This window comes from Vigna radiata, chromosome 11, assembly GCF_000741045.1.
Source record: "Vigna radiata var. radiata cultivar VC1973A chromosome 11, Vradiata_ver6, whole genome shotgun sequence".
Lineage (NCBI taxonomy): Eukaryota > Viridiplantae > Streptophyta > Magnoliopsida > Fabales > Fabaceae > Vigna > Vigna radiata.
The window spans coordinates 3,386,858-3,406,188 of NC_028361.1; the positions used below are offsets into that span (position 1 = coordinate 3,386,858).

General features: G+C 26.0%; 1 protein-coding gene across 1 annotated transcript; it reads right to left on the bottom strand.

The window, feature by feature from the left end:
• Positions 1-102: 102 nt before the first annotated feature.
• On the bottom strand, positions 103-5,652 carry LOC106777570 (protein NRT1/ PTR FAMILY 7.3). Its single transcript, XM_014665197.2, has 5 exons — positions 5,388-5,652; positions 5,062-5,176; positions 2,227-2,444; positions 1,553-2,115; positions 103-1,337 (listed from the first exon to the last, which is right to left on the bottom strand). The coding sequence occupies exons 1-5, from the start codon at positions 5,406-5,408 to the stop codon at positions 476-478; spliced, it is 1,779 nt and encodes a 592-aa protein (XP_014520683.1). The 5' UTR covers positions 5,409-5,652; the 3' UTR covers positions 103-475.
• Between the last annotated feature and the right edge of the window lie 13,679 nt (positions 5,653-19,331).

A 19,331-nucleotide genomic window follows, 5' to 3' on the forward strand; every position in this document is an offset into this window, starting at 1 on the left:
ATCTAAATATATTAGAAAGTGTTTTGTAAAATTTTCTCTTTCCCTGTTTCGAAATTATTGCCTTAATGGGTGATTGTGTTGTTTGTTCATGAGTACCAGACATTAAGGACATAAATTTTTGTGTTAGCTCTGGGATAAGTACAAGGAAATCCACATAGCAGAGTTAACTTCGTCTTTAAAATGGCACTTACAAATGAGAGAAAGGAAATGTCTAAGTACCCTAAAACAGTCATTGTCTCATCAAATTTTTGTTTTACACAACTTGGCTTCAAGAACATATTTATGCCTTAAAAATACAGAGTCAAGTTGTAAGAGAATCAGAAACTCATGTAAGAAGGGCTTCTCTTTCTTCAAACCTGCAAACTATTTCTTCCAACAGCAACAATAGAACCAAGATTATATTTGACTAGTTGCCCTTTCTTTCTCTTATTAATATATGTGGTACCCATGGCCTTTGATTGATATCCCCTGCAAATTATACTTTTGACTCATTATTTTCGTCACTTTTCTCCTCTAGCTGTATGCACTTGTACCATTTTGCACATGCAATATAGGCAATCAAATCTATGGACGTCAAGGCAGCTAAGAGGAAGTAAAACCTATCCAAGTGACCTTTATTGAGGTTTCCAGGGATCCACCCTGGCATGTGATCTTCGGTGGATATCTTCATAACCACACTAACTAGTAAGCTACTCACATAGTTCCCAAGAGAAATGGATGTCATGCAAAGTGCACTTCCGAAGCTCTTTAAGCCGTCTGGTGTCTGAGCGTTGAAGAACTCCAACTGGCCTACATACATAAAAACCTCGGAAGCTCCTATAAATGCGTACTGAGGGATCTGCCAGAAGATACTTAAAGTGCTTGTGTCATTGCAGTGGAGGCATTCTTGTTTTGCGTACTTAAGTCTATAGCATTCAACTAATCCAGCTGAAACCATTGCCAGTACTGCTATAACAAGTCCAACTCCCATTCTCTGAAGCTCTGTGAGTCCCTTGGAATCTGTCTTTTTGAGTTTTCCCACAAACGGATCAAGAACTCGGCGGTAGAAGAAAATGAAAACTGCCACACTGAGTATATCAAAGCTGGACATGCTAGCTGGTGGTATTCTGAAATTGGAGACAGTGGTTTTCATGGCAGCGCCTTGCTCCACAAAAAGTGAAGCCATTTGTGTGAAAACCACAGAGTATATTATGGTGCAGAGCCAAATTGGAAGAAGTCTCAGTATGCACTTCACCTCTTCAACTTGACTTACTGGACAGAGGCGCCAGGGGTTGTAAACGTCCCCTTTCTGATCATCTAGATCTCTTGAAGATATAAATGCTGCCCTGTCCAAGAACCTGCAATACAGTAACAAATGGCTAATTGATCAAACTGTTATTACTCACTGCAACCAAGAATGGAGAAAAGGAAAAGCATTCCATGCAAATGTGTGTTAATTTGTAGCAAAATGATCACATAAAATAAAATACAGGAAAAGCATTCCATGCAGCCTCAGCTACACATGAATACATTCGCTGTGTAGTTTCAGCTAAAAGGAACCTCCACTACTTACTTGAACCCATGAGTGTGGAGAATCTTTCTGTTGCCATTCGTGGAAGACTCCTTTGCATCCATGTGAAGTAAGTTCTCTCCATTTGATGACATTTGAACTTTGGATTTCCTTGATGCAGCCACAACGACTTGGCTGAACCTGGAAAGAGGGTTGCCACTGGGCTTGAAGTGTCTATACCTGGAGGTGCATGCAAGAAACAAGACCAGTGCAGCAAAGGCGGAACCTGCAGACAGCCAGAAACCAAGAGCCCACATTCCTTCGTCCTCGAAATAGACCAGAATGGTGTTTGAGAAAAGTTGGCCGATATTAAAAGCCAGGTAGAAGTAGCTAAAGAAGGCCACCTTAGAGTGACCCTCCTTTGAGTGCTCCTCGTCAAACTGATCAGCTCCAAATGTGGCAATATTTGGTTGGTAACCTCCATTACCCAAGGCAACTAGATATATTGAGAGGTAAAACATTCCCATCTCCAATCTTGAATGTTTTCCGCAATGAATTGTTTCATTCCCACAACCTTTAGGCTTAAGTAAGAATAGATATGATGACAGGGATAAGGACATCAGACCCTGTTATGTCAAGCCAAACAGATTTGTTGATTAGTGAAGTAGTTAATGTAAAAGTTAGGAATTAAAGAGAAAGATTATGAATGAGAGGAGAGAAAATGAAGCGCTACTTACTATAACAAAGATGACCTGAAAGACAGCACAAGTTTTATATCTTCCCCAATAAGAATCACTGAGGAAAGCACCCACAAGAGAGAAGATATAAACTGTTCCGGTCCATTTACTCACATTGTTAGCTGCATCAGCATTATTCTGTCCTACCACCCTTGTCAGAAACAGCACTAGGTTCACTCCCATCCCAAAGAATGCAAGGGTTGCCAGAGCTTGATTCACTGATACATGCAATCAACAAATCACGGAACAAGAGTCATCGTCACTGTGATCTCAATATTGAACCATGCATGGGTAAGTTAATCCGCATTAGTCCTATGGGTTTATTTACATTATGTTTTATTTTGCTATTTGATATATAAAAATTACTAATGATTAAGATTTCATGCAGTCACATAATCAAGAGGCTACTACTGTATCAAGGGTACTTCATATTATAACTTCTCCTATCTATTCCTTGTATATTGTATCCTTCTTTCTATAGTAGAAGACTACACAAAATTTGAAAGGGAAGAGATAAAATAAAGTACTACTACTGCGAATAATATAATAATAAAATTATAAAAATTTTAGAATTAAAAACAATATATGCCATTAAAAAGTCTAAAAAATAGGGTCCTATTTTAATAAGTCTGTTCATGGTATAGGGTTAGGTACGTTTAGGATTTCTCTTTTGTTAAAATTAAAATAGTATTGGTTTCATAGGTGTGATAACACTTTGAAAGTCCGAGCTTATTAAAAAATTAAACTTCTCTTTTCTAAACAGTATATGGTGATTTTCACGATTCTGAATCCACTTTTTGAACTCTTTCGGTCTTTGTCGTGGTTCTGAGGGAAAAAGACACTTGTGTTTTGCATGCCATTTTTTGTTTTACTATTTCAAAATTTAATTTTTAATATGAGATGCATTATTTATTTACAGCAGCCACAGATGCATTTAAAACTTGTAACTCTATATATCCTAGCTTTATCCGAACAATACATCTGTATATATGTACCCAAAAAACATATCATTGTAATATTATATTTTTGCAATAACAGATAACTCAAACTGTAATGATATCATGATAAAAATATTCTAAACTGGTTATTTGAGTGCATTTTAAATTTAAAATTCAGTAAACTTATAATACATTTAATATTTACATATTTTAATCTAACTTTACATTCATGGAAAAAGAACCCGTATTATTCTTTCATGTCTCTTTATACGTGGAAAATTTTGACAACTGGTAAGCATCCAGAGTAAAAGAAAGGTAAAGTAAAATTGAACAAACATTTTTCATCTTTTTAAGGAGGTGGAGACGAACCCTTTTAAATCCATATACAGACAACAACTTTACACAATCACAATACCAAACACTGTACGTAAGTTTCTTATATATTCTAATAAAATCTCAAGATACCTAACACTCAAAGAGGACTGAAAAGATTGAATCTTTCTTAGTTGTTGTAAATTAAACATAAAAAATCATCCGAACTAATTACATTTCTTTGTATGATAATTGCAGGTTTATATTCTAAATAAATGGTTGATAGTACAATTTTTTTTGCGTGATTACATTGAAAACCCTTAAAAAGAAATAAATAAGATAATGTATGACTAACATTTATAGAGATCAATCACACTACGCAGCTATGTGTAACAAAATAACTTAAGAATAAGAGGTTCTAAATAATTATATGATTGTGACTTATATCAGATTTTGTTATTCAGAACGAAATATAGGGAACAGCTGGTTTATTGATCACCATGCTCCTATTCTTGTCTGAGTAAATAGCAGTCACCAAATATTAATTAATAAATAAATTTACACTTCTACTTGATTGTTGTCAAATGCTAATGGTTACAAATTTGCATGCAAATCTTTCTATGTTGGTGACACGTGGCAGCAACCCACGTCATGCAAATTTCCACAGCGGTTCTGAAAGGTATTTTTCTCACTTTAATTTGTCTCTTTTTCTTTTGAAGGAGAAAGCCAAAAACCTAGTTCAGGCATCATTCAGAAATCTCTACCCTCTGTCCCATCACATTTAGGAAATTTTTTAAGTTCAAATTAGAGTTTTCATATTTTAGAGAACTGTTAATATAAGAGTTATTTTATAGTACAGCAAATAAGTAGTTAATAATACTAAACCTCCAAAAGTTTTCCAAAAACATCACATAGTTTCTCTCATAACAATTTTCCATCATTTTTAACATTCAGATACTACTACTTACAAGGGTTTAACAAAGAATTTCATTATCCAATAACCATGGTAATTTAATTTAATTTAATCTAATCTAATCTAGTTTTTGCATGGGGGAGGAATAAGTAGTTACTAGGTAGCCAGCCAGCCAGCCTAGACATAGCTGTAAGTGTCTGCCAAACACACACACCCCATAGGAAAACGATGCAACAAAACTGACAAAAATGTCTGGTTTGGATTTTGCACACCAAATGAAACACGTTCCTGCATTTAAGTGTTGTCTTCTCCTTCTTTTCTGGTATAATATTAAGAAGGAGACTAACTAGCTTGGTTGCTTGCAGTAGCACATATTCCACCATAAAGTAACCACACCCTGTGCTCCTTCCTATCATAAGCTATATCAAATATATGCACACAATTTCATGAGTCATACACAACACTCCTCATCTGAAACTATTAGGTTACGTGTGTTCTACATATATATATATATATATATATATATATATATATATATATATATATATATATATATATATATATATATANATATATATATATATATATATATATCATCACAATCATTATATATTCATTACTTTCACCAAGATCCAAAAGTAATAAAAAGATAGGATTTTGGAGGTAGCTTACAGAGTATGATAATTCCAGCAACCCATCTTCCAGATTTGGCTCTTATAGCAGGACCACCATGAAAATCAACACTTCCATCAAGAGTAACCTCTTCTGCTTCTTCCTCAAACTTGCTCTGTGCAGAGTTTTGAACGCAAAACAAATCATAGAAGCTTTTCAGTATTTGTCACATTCGTTTCTAATGAAATCAAAGAATACAAATGATGCTAAACACATGTCACATTCATATTTGTAGTATCTGATACATAAAATATATGAACATCTGACACAGCAACAGAATAAGAAACACCTAAAAAAACATGAATAAAGAATGTGTTAACACTGACCTCTTTGCAGAGCTGAGACATGAGAGATATGAAAAGAAGAAAGTAAGTTGAAAATGCAAGGTAGAGGAAGGTGTTGTTGCAGACTGAGAGTGAGGTGAAGGAGAAGAGAGAAAGCAATGTTACACAAGAGAGAAGAGCAGTGTGAGAGTTGAATATATAGATGAATGAAGGTTGGCCTGAACGGTGGAGTGATTAAGTGAAGCAAGAAGTGGGGTATCCACATGTTATAAACATACAAAAACTCTCTATGACATGCACTTTTACAAAAGATTAAATTCAATGTTATCAAACAAAAAGATAACACAAACATTTCAAAGTTCTTATGAAAATAATGCATCATTCTTCACAAAAATTATTGCAATTATTGTTTTATGTACAATTCCAACTACTACATGGATAAAAAATAAAAATATTTTTTATACATTTAAATTTTTTATATTCATTTTACACTTTCTTTTTCTTTTTTTGAAAAAATACAAAAATTTATATTTTTATAACTATTTTACCTTTATAGTACGTGTTAAATAAATGTAAAAATGTGTCATAATATCATTATTCATAAAAGAAATCCCTTAAATTTTTAACACATACAATTTTATACCTTTTCTTTTATTGTATTCACATGTTTTTGTATACAATAAAAAGGAAACACAAACTCAAATGCATTCACTCTTTCTTTCCATACACAACAAATGCATTCAATGAAGATTGAAGTTAGGAAAAAGATGTGTTAGACACCGGTCTTTTGTTTCTACATCTTTATAACATCTGCAAATAATAATAATAAAATTAAATTAAATTAAATTAAATTAATGGATATAAAGGTAATGAAATGAGTTGTAGGGTGAGAGTAAAAGGTTATGGAGTGTGTAAACAAGTCTTTAAAGTTGTTAAAGATAAAAGAATCAACAAGTAATTGTCCAGTCTATTTATTTTCTTTAACTTTAGTAGATTATATTAAAATTAAAAATAAAATAAAATAAATATTTGTGGAACTTACAAATAAATTCATTTAAAAAGTATTTTAACCTTTTAAGCAATTATTCTTTTTGTTAGGATAAAGAATTATCAGGCCGCGCGGCATGAGAGAATTGGAGTATCTGTTCCTTTTTATATATTATGTGTATTATAATAAAAATTTGCTAGAGTTAAATTAGATGAATTTTTATTTTTTTATAAAACATGTAGTTTTATGTTAATAAATGATAAAATATAAAATTAAATGCAAATAAAGAATAAAATTTTTAAGATATTTTTTATTTATTTTATTGTCGTTTGAGTTATTTATTAAATACAAACTCATTATTGAAGAAAAAGGTAAATTTCTCTTGTTTTATTTGACAATAAAATACTATTTTCATAGTATATTATTATTTTATTTCTTGAGCATTTTGTATAATAGAAGTGTATATGGAATTGTATATATTAACGAAGATCTAGAATATAACCGATGGACATGCACAATTTTTTTATATTTTTTAATTTTGTGTAACAGAAGAAAAAGGACAATATATTGATGTAGTAATCCCACGTTGACAGTTTTCAACTCCACTTCTTTACATGCATTCCAGATAGACACGCATACTTTTAGCTCTTCCATAAAATGCTAAATACTTTTTCTTTCTTTTCTTATTAATTCTTACTAAATATCATTAAAATCTCATTTAGTTATTAAATAGATAAAAAAATGTTGTAATTAAAGTTTCTTTACAAATATGATTATTATTAATTACATCACTTCATCCATCTTTCTATCTTTTAATTTTAAGATCTTGTCTCAATTATTAGTCTATTAAAAGCCTTTCCTCGTTAAAAATAAATATTTATAATATATAAATAAATACAAACTTTATTTTATAAGTAGACTTTTTAAATTTAAAATCTATTATTTTAATATACAAGATAAGGTTAGTAGTAATGTATGTTTACATTAATAATTCAAAGGTTTATTTGTCGTAATAAAGAGCAACTCGTATTTAATCTCTTATAAGAGAAATATTTGTTGACTTTTCTTTTACAAGTTATTAGGACATGGTCTAGTTTTTTCTTTTATAGGTTATTTTATAAAAAAATAAATAACCTTTTCATAAACTAAACCTAATTTGTATAAATTTTGCAACAAAAAAACTATATAGCAGTTTTTTTTATCCATTAATTCATAAAAGAATATCATTTTCTTTTTTTATCTTAATAATCTTACTACCTGGCATTCTTTAGAATGTGAGAAGTAGTGTAAAACAAAAGAAAGAGGATGATTAAAATAAAAATATGGACTATTTAAATTAGATAAAAGAGAGTAAATAAATAAAATATTTGATTGCTTTAAATGTTATTCATAGTTTGTATTTATTATTAATTATTATTACTACTAAACAATTCATAAATGGTTATTTAAGAAAAGTATATGAAAAAATTTATTATTTTATGCCTATGAAAACTTAATTAAGTTATCAACTTTTGAAATGTTCTTATTATTGGATAAATCCTTAAACAAATAAGAGAACTTTTATAAAACTTTAGTCTTCTTTTTTATAAAAGTTAGTGTAATATTTAGGATATATTAATTGAGGGATAATGATGAGATAGCACATTATATGTCACAGAGTTGTCATTGGTCACGTTAACATTTTAAATTAAAAAGTGACTGAAAACTTACATTTCCTTCTGTCCACAACATTAAAAGACTAAATTAAAATATTGCAAGATTAATCAAATATATAAAAACATGCATTATCTCATTAATAAGAGTTAGAATTACCAAAATATATTTAAAGTTTTAAAAATGGGTTTTTATAAACTCATAAATGAAAATTGAGATATAAGAAAAGTTAAATGAATTAATGGATATATTTGGTTTCATTTATTAGTTTAACTTGTTTACTTTAATATGAAAACCAAAATCCGTGATTTAATTAAATTATTTCAAATTCTAAGTAAAACGTTAATTTATTAGTTTAATTTAATTATTGTTTTTTAAATTACATGATATATTTGGCATGTTTATTTCACAACTGCATAAACTTCCCAATTTTGGGTTTCCTTTTATTGCAGAATATATAGCATAAACTAATAATTAGCTTTTCTGTTTTATAGACATGAAAAAATAAATTATAACAAGATTACACAAAGTTTTCAAATTTAATGATAAAGTGACTTAAATAGTTCATTCAAGTTAGTTTATAATAAATTAAGTTATAAATGAGTAATTTTTATTGGATTATCTTTTGGTGAGTGAAAAATTTTAACCTACCATGAGGTAGTGGATAAAAAAATTGATTTAATTAATATAGTATTTTATTTTTTTCAATTTATTTTATATGTTTATTATATTATAATTAAAATATATTGTCTCAAACTATTTTATATAATATAATTAAAGTATCTATTTGTTTTACCAAATATTATTATAAAAATAATAATTAAACATTAAAGTGTCAAACTTATATTATGTTTATCTTTTAAATAAACTTAATACATGTCTAAAAATAAGAAACTTTGTTGGAATTTAACCATGAGTTTAAGTCTAATATTATAAAAGTTAACATTATATAAAAATATGAAACTCATAAATTTATTATATTAAGATTTTAAATTAAAAATAGTCTCAATTTTGTATATGATTTTGATTGAAATTGTTGAATTTTCCTAATAAGCTTCCTTTCTAAATGATTTTGATTGAAGTTGTTGAATCTTGTTAATAAACTTTCTTTTTAAAGGATCATGTGTGTGTATATATATATACATACACTAAAAATATTAAATTAGATAAAAGCAAATTTTATATTATAAGATTATGGTATTTAATATGACATGCATGAAAATAAGAGATTGTTTTTGGACACACCATATCTAGTTATGAATAAAATAGGTTAGATTGATTTTGGGCATAACAAAATATTTTATTGAAGTTGAACCTACCCCTGAATTAATGGCCACAAGCAATTCATATAATTAACTTAGATTTTAGTGATTGAATATATAGATGTTATTATATTAGTTTATTTTTCAAATATATATGTCCTAATCAGAAAGCACTTATCCGCAAGATGTCAAAATTAGAAAGTAAAAGAAAGTGATTAATAAGGAATACACCTGTTAGGCATGAGTCCACCACCTCACATACATTACATATATATCTTTCAATCTCTCCTTCTTATATATCACAACCCTCATAACTTATTTTAATATTCATTATTTTTTATTTCTTTCTTTAATTTTAAATTAACTTAATTACATGGAAATGCCATTTGTGTACAAATTTTGCAATAGAGTGACTATCATTTGTGCTGTGTTGACAAGAAATTACATATATGATAATGCTAGAACATACACGAAACATATATGCATATTTTTTTTCATTATTAAAATTGCAGATAGTTATATTAGAATAAAATTAAAATATTAGTTGTATTTTAATGAATTACTCTTTAGTAACTACTAACTAAACATTCTTGACAAAGAAAATCATATTCTCAAAAATGAACTAAAATTTATATTTACTCTATTTGAAAGCATTTGTTCAAACTATTTTATTATAATTATTTTTTCGTTTAAATTGTTTGACTAAAAATTATTTATTATTTTGGATTGAGGTTAAAAATGTTAATTAGTTTAATTTTTAAAAATGAAATTTTTATGTTTATTGATGTAAAGAAATTAATGAAATTCAATCAGTTATTTGTACATGACGTAAAAAGTCTTATTTTCTTATTTTTTGTTTCTTTCGTTATGTATAAAAAAATCTTTTGTACATTGGATTCTATCTCAAATTATTAAAAAAAAATAATTAATTTTTAATTCAGTCATGTATAGCTCTTTAAATAATTTGTCGTAAATAATTCTTTTATCGTATTTTATTAAATCCTAACAACATTTTATTGATTGACCTAACTTTGGCATTACGAGAGATATATTCATTAAATATTTTTATTCTATTTTTACCTTCATGAGTGGCTATTGTTTTCTTTACCTGTAAACTCACTTTTATTGAGTTTTTATTTTTTGTTAATTTCTATTTTTCCAATATACATATACATTTATCAATTTATAGCGGTGATCTTTTCTCCTCTTATCCATACATTTTTTAAGGAAAATCCATCGAACATTATATGTATATAAATTATCATTAGCTCTAAATTATTATAATTGTAAATTGTAAATTAATTTTTCTTATTATTAATAATTATTTTGTAATATTGACATAGCCCAAGCCACAAAAGTATACTATTAGAACAAAATTATGTTATGATTATTTTTTTTTTCGTTTGATTGATAGGGGTTTCAACAGTTTACTCATTTAAATGAACTTAAAGGTATAACTGTTCAAGTGATAAAAATAAATAAGCAATTTTTCAATTTTTTTTAGACTTTAACTTAAGGGTAATTTTAATTAATGAATCCTAATCTTTAAACGGTAAACCTATGAATTAAATGAAGAAAGTAAAAATTCTTTATGAAGAATATCATTCAAGGGATTTTTTCATTAATTGGTCAAAAACTTCACCAATTTTTGTTTAATTATTTAAAACTATATTTAATGTATTAATATAATGTGAAAATTATAATAAGAGTATTAAATAAGAGAATTTGATAACATAATAATCAGTTGCAACTGACTATTAAGTCATATATGTATCACATGATCACACTTAATAAATAGTTTTTATCATCTAATCCAAAAAAAAATAAAAATAAGAGTCATTTTTTTTATAAAATAGGTAAGAAATCGTCTTTTGTGTTGATGAAGTTGTTAAATAATGTTAATGAAAATATAATAATTTTAACTTTAACAGAATACGTATAAATGAAAATTCTCCATAAAGGAAACAAAATTATTCTTTTAATGAGGTTATGAAGTGAAAAGAAGGTGAAATATTGATGCAAATTGCATATATAATCTGTTGGTTATGCATAATTAAGTTGTTTTTAATATATTATTGTTTTTTTTTTCTATTTTATTACATGACAAAACGAACCTGTCTGATATAGAAGATGGAAAAATATTTATATGTAAATTAAAATTAAGTTTTAATTTATATTTAATTTAATGTATATTATATTTTATATTTGTTGATAAATTTATTTAAATTTTATTTTAAATTTTTATAAAATATTTACATAAAAAATTAATAAATATTTTTTTAAATAAATATCTAAAAAATAACATTTTGAATTATTTTTTATAAATTAAGTAGCGAATAAACACTATTTATAAAATCCATTATCACATTTTATGTTCGATTGTAATACTAGAGAATCTATAACAGGACAGAAGACAAAAGCCGATACTACAATAAATACATGTTGATAGACTATTATAATATTGTTAATAACTCTTTTACTTATTTTCTATATTTACAAATATTAAGTGCAATTTAATATATATATATATATATATATATATATATATATATATATATATATATAATACTCTAAATGACACTGTTTGTTTGGACGTGATTGCTAAAAATTAAAAAGTATAAACATAAATTTGTGTGTTAGTTTATTGCAAAGAAACTTACTGTTTTAAGTTTATCTTTTTAACTGCATCTAAAATTTCCAATCAAAAAGCAGAATTTTTCTTCTCTATTTTTTAAAATAGATTTATTATCCTAACATGTTAAAAATAGTTATTTCACTAAAAATATTTTTTAGAAAAACAAAAAAACTTAATATAAAAAACAATTTATGTATTTCATAAATGAAACATTAAATTTGTTTGTTTCTTATTTGTCTCGATGAAATGTTATAAAAGTTTATTTTTCTTTATTAATAAGAAAATAATTTTAAGAAGTTATTAATAAAGAAATATCATTGAAATAGATTATTTCGTTATTATTGTGATTATGCTACAAATATATCATGCTGTGTTAAATAAGTGGGAGGAAATAATGAAGGTGGGAGACACCTAATCATATCTCTATCTTGTTGTTTTAAGTTTGGAGACAGATTTGTTTTAGTTGTTTGGTCACTAATTATGTTTTAGATTTTGGGTCTGTGGGAGTATACAAGACAATTTATAGTTCATATAGGTTGATTTATTAAAATTAACTTCAAAATGGGTTGATTTAATTCGGTTTATTTTTTAAATTTATAATGAGATGGTGGATTACTTTTTTTAATTTATTTTATATATTTATTACATATTGATTTGACTAATTATTTTATAATAATACAATTAATATGTTTGTTCATTTTATTAAATATTATTATAAATATAATTGTTGAAAACTAAAATATAATTATTAAAAATGAAAATGTCAACGTATATTTTTTACAAACTAATAAATTCAATTTCTAAGTTATTAAAAATTGTTTAATATTTAAAAAAAATCAAATTGTCAAACTAAATGTTAAAAGTTATAAATAATTATAATAAAAAAAAACATGCAAAAAATGGTCAAAACCTAATAAATTGTTATTTTTAGTCAATTGATAATCAATCCACCTTTAGTCCAATTAAAAATTATTTAACCTCCAAGTTAAGTAAACAAAATTTAATTTAATTTACATTTAAAAAAATTAACTTTTTTCCAATCTAACTTAACTCTCATTTTTATATGAAAATTTATAAGGTGTAATTTAATCACAGAGTTTATGCTATCACTTTTAAGATTTGTTATTGTTAGCATTAGTAGAAAAAGTTCGTTATAATATCAGTACATATAACTTTTAGTCTTATGTAAAGAAAATAAATAAGTATATTATTTTTCTAATTATAATAAATACAACATTATTTTGGACCTATTTTAGTAATGTAAGTCATTTTTCATTTATACCAAACATTATTTACTCAATTAATTACTTATAGTATTATAAAATATAGTCATTATTTAAATTGTTACGTTATTAGTTAAATTTAACTAAATTGTTTTATTTATTTTGAAAATATTGGAGGTAGTATTGTATATATAATAATTGAGTTTTTAATACTTGTGAATAAATAAAGAGTATGGTCCTGTTGTTGGTCCAACACTTCAATGTAGTAGTCAGTAGTGGGACTGACACAAATTTGCAAATGGATTTATTTGGTGGCTTCTCTTTTAATATATATTATTTTTGAGAAAAATAATATATAGTTTAGCTAGTTTTTAAACTATTAGCCCATCAAATAAAAAAAAATATTTGGTCTAAGTATATATATATTTGTGTCTACTCGATTTTTCTTTTTTTTTTCCTTTATAGACTACACAAATATTTTTTAAATATTTATGCATTTATATTACTATTAAATCAAAGCTTTTGTTACTTTTTAAAGAATGAATTGGGATAAGAATAAAAGATCACAATCTTGAAAAGGTATTAATAATCTATATATGTGTATCAAAATATATGAATAATGAAAAAAATTCGATCATAATAAGATTGAGTTAGGATTAGATAGTGTGTATTAAAATATTTAGATATTGTAATCCAAAAAGATTTCAAAAGGGGAGAATGAAAATTAAACGAGCTAAAATAATAAAGATATTTTCTTAAGAGAAATTACAAAAACATGTTTCCAATCATGGTTTTATTTTTATTTATTTTACATATTAACGAAAATTTATAAAATTTTGTGTGCCCAATTCTTTTTTATCTAACTAAATTACCTTTTTTAACTTTGTAAAATTGCGACATTGGATATTGTGCAATGAATTAATACACTTCTGGATTATATTTAAATTCTAACGTTTTGATTTAAAAAATAGCATAGCTTAATAAAATTTTTGGTCAAATAAGATAAGAGTAACCTCATGGATCGATACTCATGGATAGTTAATTGTTATATGTGAGATTTGTTTTTAAGTTAGTAATTTCGTTACACTTTTATATTATATGTTTTTTCGAGACGGTAAATTATGAAAAAAAAAAAAGAGTAAATAAATTTAGATTAATTTGAAGGTAAAATTTATATGACTTTTTTTTAAAAAGATTTAGAATTAAATGTAAGTGAATTTGAGAAAAAAAGTTTACATAATTTAATTTATGTAACACATTAATAAAAATTAATAGATTGAGGAGAAAAATTATTAAACAATTAAGTTTAAAAAAAATATTCATGATTATTATTATTATTGCTATTATTTATCATTATTAATATATATATATATATATATATATATATATATATATTAAATTCACAATTTTATCGTCCTTACACCATTAATCTTACAAAACTCATCTTTAATGACTTCATGAAAAGAAGACCACTCAAAAATCACAGGTCGCGTCTTAAATAACTTTACATGAAATTAACAAACATGAAAAAGATGATAAAAATGCATAAAGTAACCACAAATGTCCTTTCATCAACAAACAAGATGAAAGTTAGTGATAATTTCACAAATTTATCATCAATTCTCTCCTAAAATGACTGTATATACGAACACAATAAATCGTCTTATTTCGATCTTCTCAATTATAAAATCCTTTCAAACAAACAAAGGATAAAAAAAAGTAAGATTTATAAATAAAAAAGAAATTATGTATTTAATATTTTTTTTAATTTGATCATCATCTAGCTTTTAAAACGATTGATTGATTGATGCAAGAAGCTGTTGATTTGAATCTGGGTGTTGTGATTAACCAATATCAACTTTGACGGTGAAATGAAATTGCTCGTATTGCATGTATCTAACTCACTTATCGCCAATAACACCATAAAGCACATTTTCTTATTCGCTACAGCATCCACAAACATCCCCTTAACTAAATCATAAAGAAAATATGTTTTATTACTCCAAATATTTGATAATATTTATGTTGTCGTTATCAAAATTTAATACGTTTTTAGCTGGCAAGTTCATCTAAATATTACAATATTAGGAAGATTAAAACCACTGTCAGTTTTGAGAGATAGAGAGTAGAATAGTGAGTTTTATAATACATTTTAGCTTCGTTTAAATAGTAAAAATTATCTTTTATCGTGGGCTAGCATGTCTATGACAATATATTCTCTGTCAACATATATAGTCAGATGGCACCCATGATCATTCATAGAAAACATCAACGTCGTGACCGAATTCTAATCAGAGAATGAATTTCACGGAACAACGTTGATGATGTCACTGATTGATGTGTTGGTATGGCGAAGAGAGGTGAGTGAGGCAGACAATGACCCGTTTATAGGCCATGCTGATTCACACACACACATGCACATTCATTGGTTCCTTCTTTTTCTCTGCATATTACCTTACCAATACAATAAACAACTATTTTTCTTCTGTTTCAAATTTCAATCTCTGAATTCACTTATCACCTTCTCCATCTCATAATCTTATGTCTCTTAATACTTTACAGTAATTGTTAATTACCATTACTGTTAGGAGCTTAAACAGTCACGTATCAGAACCACAAATATTTGATCTTTTTTGTTTTTCTTTCTGATTCTGCAGCTTCCATCACAGAAACTTTCTCTGCCATCTGTATGAATTGGATAATTAACTAGTTAGTGCACTAAACCTCAACGCATGCTTGCCCAATGATATAAACTTGTATTTGACGTACAACACATAATCATATCTTATCCCTGTAATTAGATGTATAATCATTAATGGTTGGGTATTAATTAATGGTGGAAACATACCTTCCCATGCCCACTCCTCTTTAAAATCATATTCTTTAAGATGTTTGTGTTCTGTTGGAATTTTCACATTTATTAAAATTCTTTAAGATATTTGTGTTGTGTTGAAAATCTCACGACTAAAGATAAAGTCAATTTTTAATATATAAATAGATAAATAGATACGAACCTCGTCCATTTATAATAAATAAATAGCAACAAACTTTATCTTATAAATTCTTAAAAATACAATCGAGGTAAGAAGTAAAGTGGAGTAAGAGCGAATCTTCTTTATCTTCTCCCTTCAAAACTTTAAATTGTTCATCAAGAAGTAGACATGAAAACATTTGAGAAAAATTATAATGCATGGTTTTGTTCTTTTCTGAAATAGGTTACAAAGCTTGAGGGTGTTATTTTGTTTAGATTTTGAAACTTTAATCGATTGATGAAAGTTGGTGGTGTTCTACCTCAACACTAACCATTTAGTTTTTACCTTCTTCAAATCATTTCAATATAAAGGAATTTAGAGTATGTCTCATTAGAACTTTAGAAACTGAACTTTCGAATTTTTTTAAGGATCTAGACTATCTTGATTCACCAACAATACTTCCTCGATGATATAATATGTTTGTAATATAAATAATGTCAAACTTCATAATTCTAAAAAAACAAATAGAGAAAATAAAATTAAAAAAAATACAATTGATCATATAAAATATTAACAATAATAAATGCGTATAACTTATTTATTCACTTTTCTTCTTTTATTTATTTTCAGATTTCTTTCTCGAATTAAATCTTAGGTCTTAGAACTACACTATAAAATTAGATTATTCAACAATTTTACTAGTGCAATCAACGACAAATTAATTAACTAAATTTATATAAAAAAAGGACGATTGATGGTGAATTTGGACTCTCTCGATTAAGAAAGGAATTGCAATAACGACAGTAACACCAAATATAACACTTTAAGTTGCTTTCACCTTCTCCCATTACTTGAAAAAGGAAAAGTAATAATGTCCGATTTAGATAAAAAGTAATTTCACTTCACCAAATATTCGATTTTTCCTTTTGCGTGAGAAAAGATTTTATAAAACTTCCATGTTTTAATTTTTCAAAACTGTAATAATTAAAGAAGTTATTTTAGTGTATAATGCATTAAATTTATTTAAAAATTGAACTCCCTCAAAACTTTCCATCTTAAAAAATATAAGCGAATTATGTGGTAATGGAAGACCTAAAATTAGGCACCAGCATAGATGATAGATAACCCACAAACAACTTATCAATTAGGTTCCTTTATCAATTGAAAATAATCAAACTTTCTTTTTTTCCTAACATGATACATGTTTTATTTGTGTTACTTAATTTTAAGAAGCTTTGTTTAATTACTTTGATAGATACAAATAGATTTTTCTTCCCTCTTCTACTCTATACTTTTAGAAATTATATTTATCTTTATTTTTGTATATACATTTAAAGATGGGTAGGAAAGAGAAAATAAAGAATAAGTTTTTTGTTTTTTTTGTTTTTTGTTTTCAAAGGATAAGTTTTTGGTATTAAGGAGGTGAAATAAGATTATATTATCAAATTAATATTTTCCATATAATATTATATAGAGTAGAAAGAAAGATGGAAAAGCTGTAACTGATGAATGAAGTTAATGAAATCTAAAATTTGTGTCCAAAAGAGGAAGAAGAAGTATCTCAAACGCTTCGAATTTAGATAAACACAAGTAAGAAAGACTTTCTTCAGTTCTTTTTGCTATTTTTTTTTTTTCCTTTTTCTCTATATTTAAGAATATAAATAATTTTGTTTTTATTCCCAATTGAAATTTGAGAAACATGGGAATTTTGTACTCCCATTAATGTACTGTTTTGAAATGTTTATCAATTTATATACTGTGAATAATCTATTATTATTGATTAATTAAATTTTCAAAAAATAATAATAAAGCTAATATATCAACTAATATTTCCCATCAATCCCATCCCATGTTATATATAGATTGAAATAAAGGTGCCATATGATTTTGAACTCCTTCTATCAACAGCAAAAGAAGTTATTGCGTACAAGGTTGAACCACGTTTCGGTTATACATACATATATATATATATATACATACATATATATATATATATATATATATATATATATATATAATTAAATGAAAACTAATTTAGGTTAATTAACAAGTTATAATAAATAAAATAAAGTGATTTGGTTTAAATTAAGAGTGATTAAATGGAAAGGACAAAATTAATGAATAAGCAAAGCACTACATTTTGCTTTCTCTCAATAATAGTCTGTTTTCCAATATTGATTATCCTTGCTTAGGATGTTCCACTATATTAGGTTGCCTAATAAACCTGTTTCATAAATAGAAACTCCAATTGTGAAAAATAAAAAATAAAAAGTAATTTATTTATTTTTAGTTTTAAGGCGTATAAGCTAAATGTAGCAGCTTCTTTTTAGACCTTTCTGTCCAACATATGACACTTTTGAGAGAGTCTCCAAAAAATATAGAAAAGAAAACAAAAATGAACACTTGGATTTCCAACACCATTACCTCATCTCAATATTACCTTCCATTATTTCTCTCTCTAATCAATTATTAGTGACCCAAATAAGAAATGTTCAATTTCGAATTATATGGATGCTATAACGTTAATAGTCAATTAACTATTTAGGTTACAATAACAATCGTGCATGTTACATGTGCGTAATTAATATTATGTTTTCATACATTTAACTTTGATAAGTTTGTTGGAAATTCTAAAGATTATATTAATTTATAATATATAAAATATGCAAATTTTATCTTAGAATGAGTTTTGTAAAATTGATCAAAATAAAGTTAAATAATAGGATAAAAAGATGGCTCATTGAAAAGATTTATTTCTTTTTATAATTACTTGCATGAAAATAGTATAATGATTTGTCTATTGTCTTCTTATATTTGATATTATCTTTGTTTATTATTGTATCATGGGTTAAAAGAGAAAATGTTTCATATTATACGATCTAAAAAAATTTATGCATTTTTTGAATCGCACAAACTCAAAACTAAACGATTTTTTGTATTATATAATTTAAAAGCATAGACAAACTTTAGAAGATGTCGAGGGGAGCTTTCACCTCCAACTTTTATAATTTTTCTTTTCATATATAAAAAATTATGAATAATTTTGAAATATTTTTTTTAATTTTAATATATTTGGTATTCAATTTTTTAATATATATTTATGTAAAGTATTTACATCCCAAAATATCTATTGAAAATGTGTTGCTCTTTAAAAGAATTTTTCTAATAAAAAAAAATGAGAATTTTGATATTTATGGGATACGGAAAGAAATTTTCTTTACTGGTCAGTTTTCCATTATGCGAACATTAAACC

What these genes read in the sequence shown, in the direction of transcription:
- LOC106777570 (XM_014665197.2), bottom strand. Translation starts at nt 5,408, where the DNA reads ATGTCTCAGCTCTGCAAAGAG. An exon ending in TGTCTCAGCTCTGCAAAGAG is followed by an intron (nt 5,177 to 5,387) that starts GTCAGTGTTAAC and finishes AACTCTGCACAG; the next exon opens with AGCAAGTTTGAGGAAGAAGC. An exon ending in TTCAGGTCATCTTTGTTATA is followed by an intron (nt 2,116 to 2,226) that starts GTAAGTAGCGCT and finishes TTGACATAACAG; the next exon opens with GGTCTGATGTCCTTATCCCT.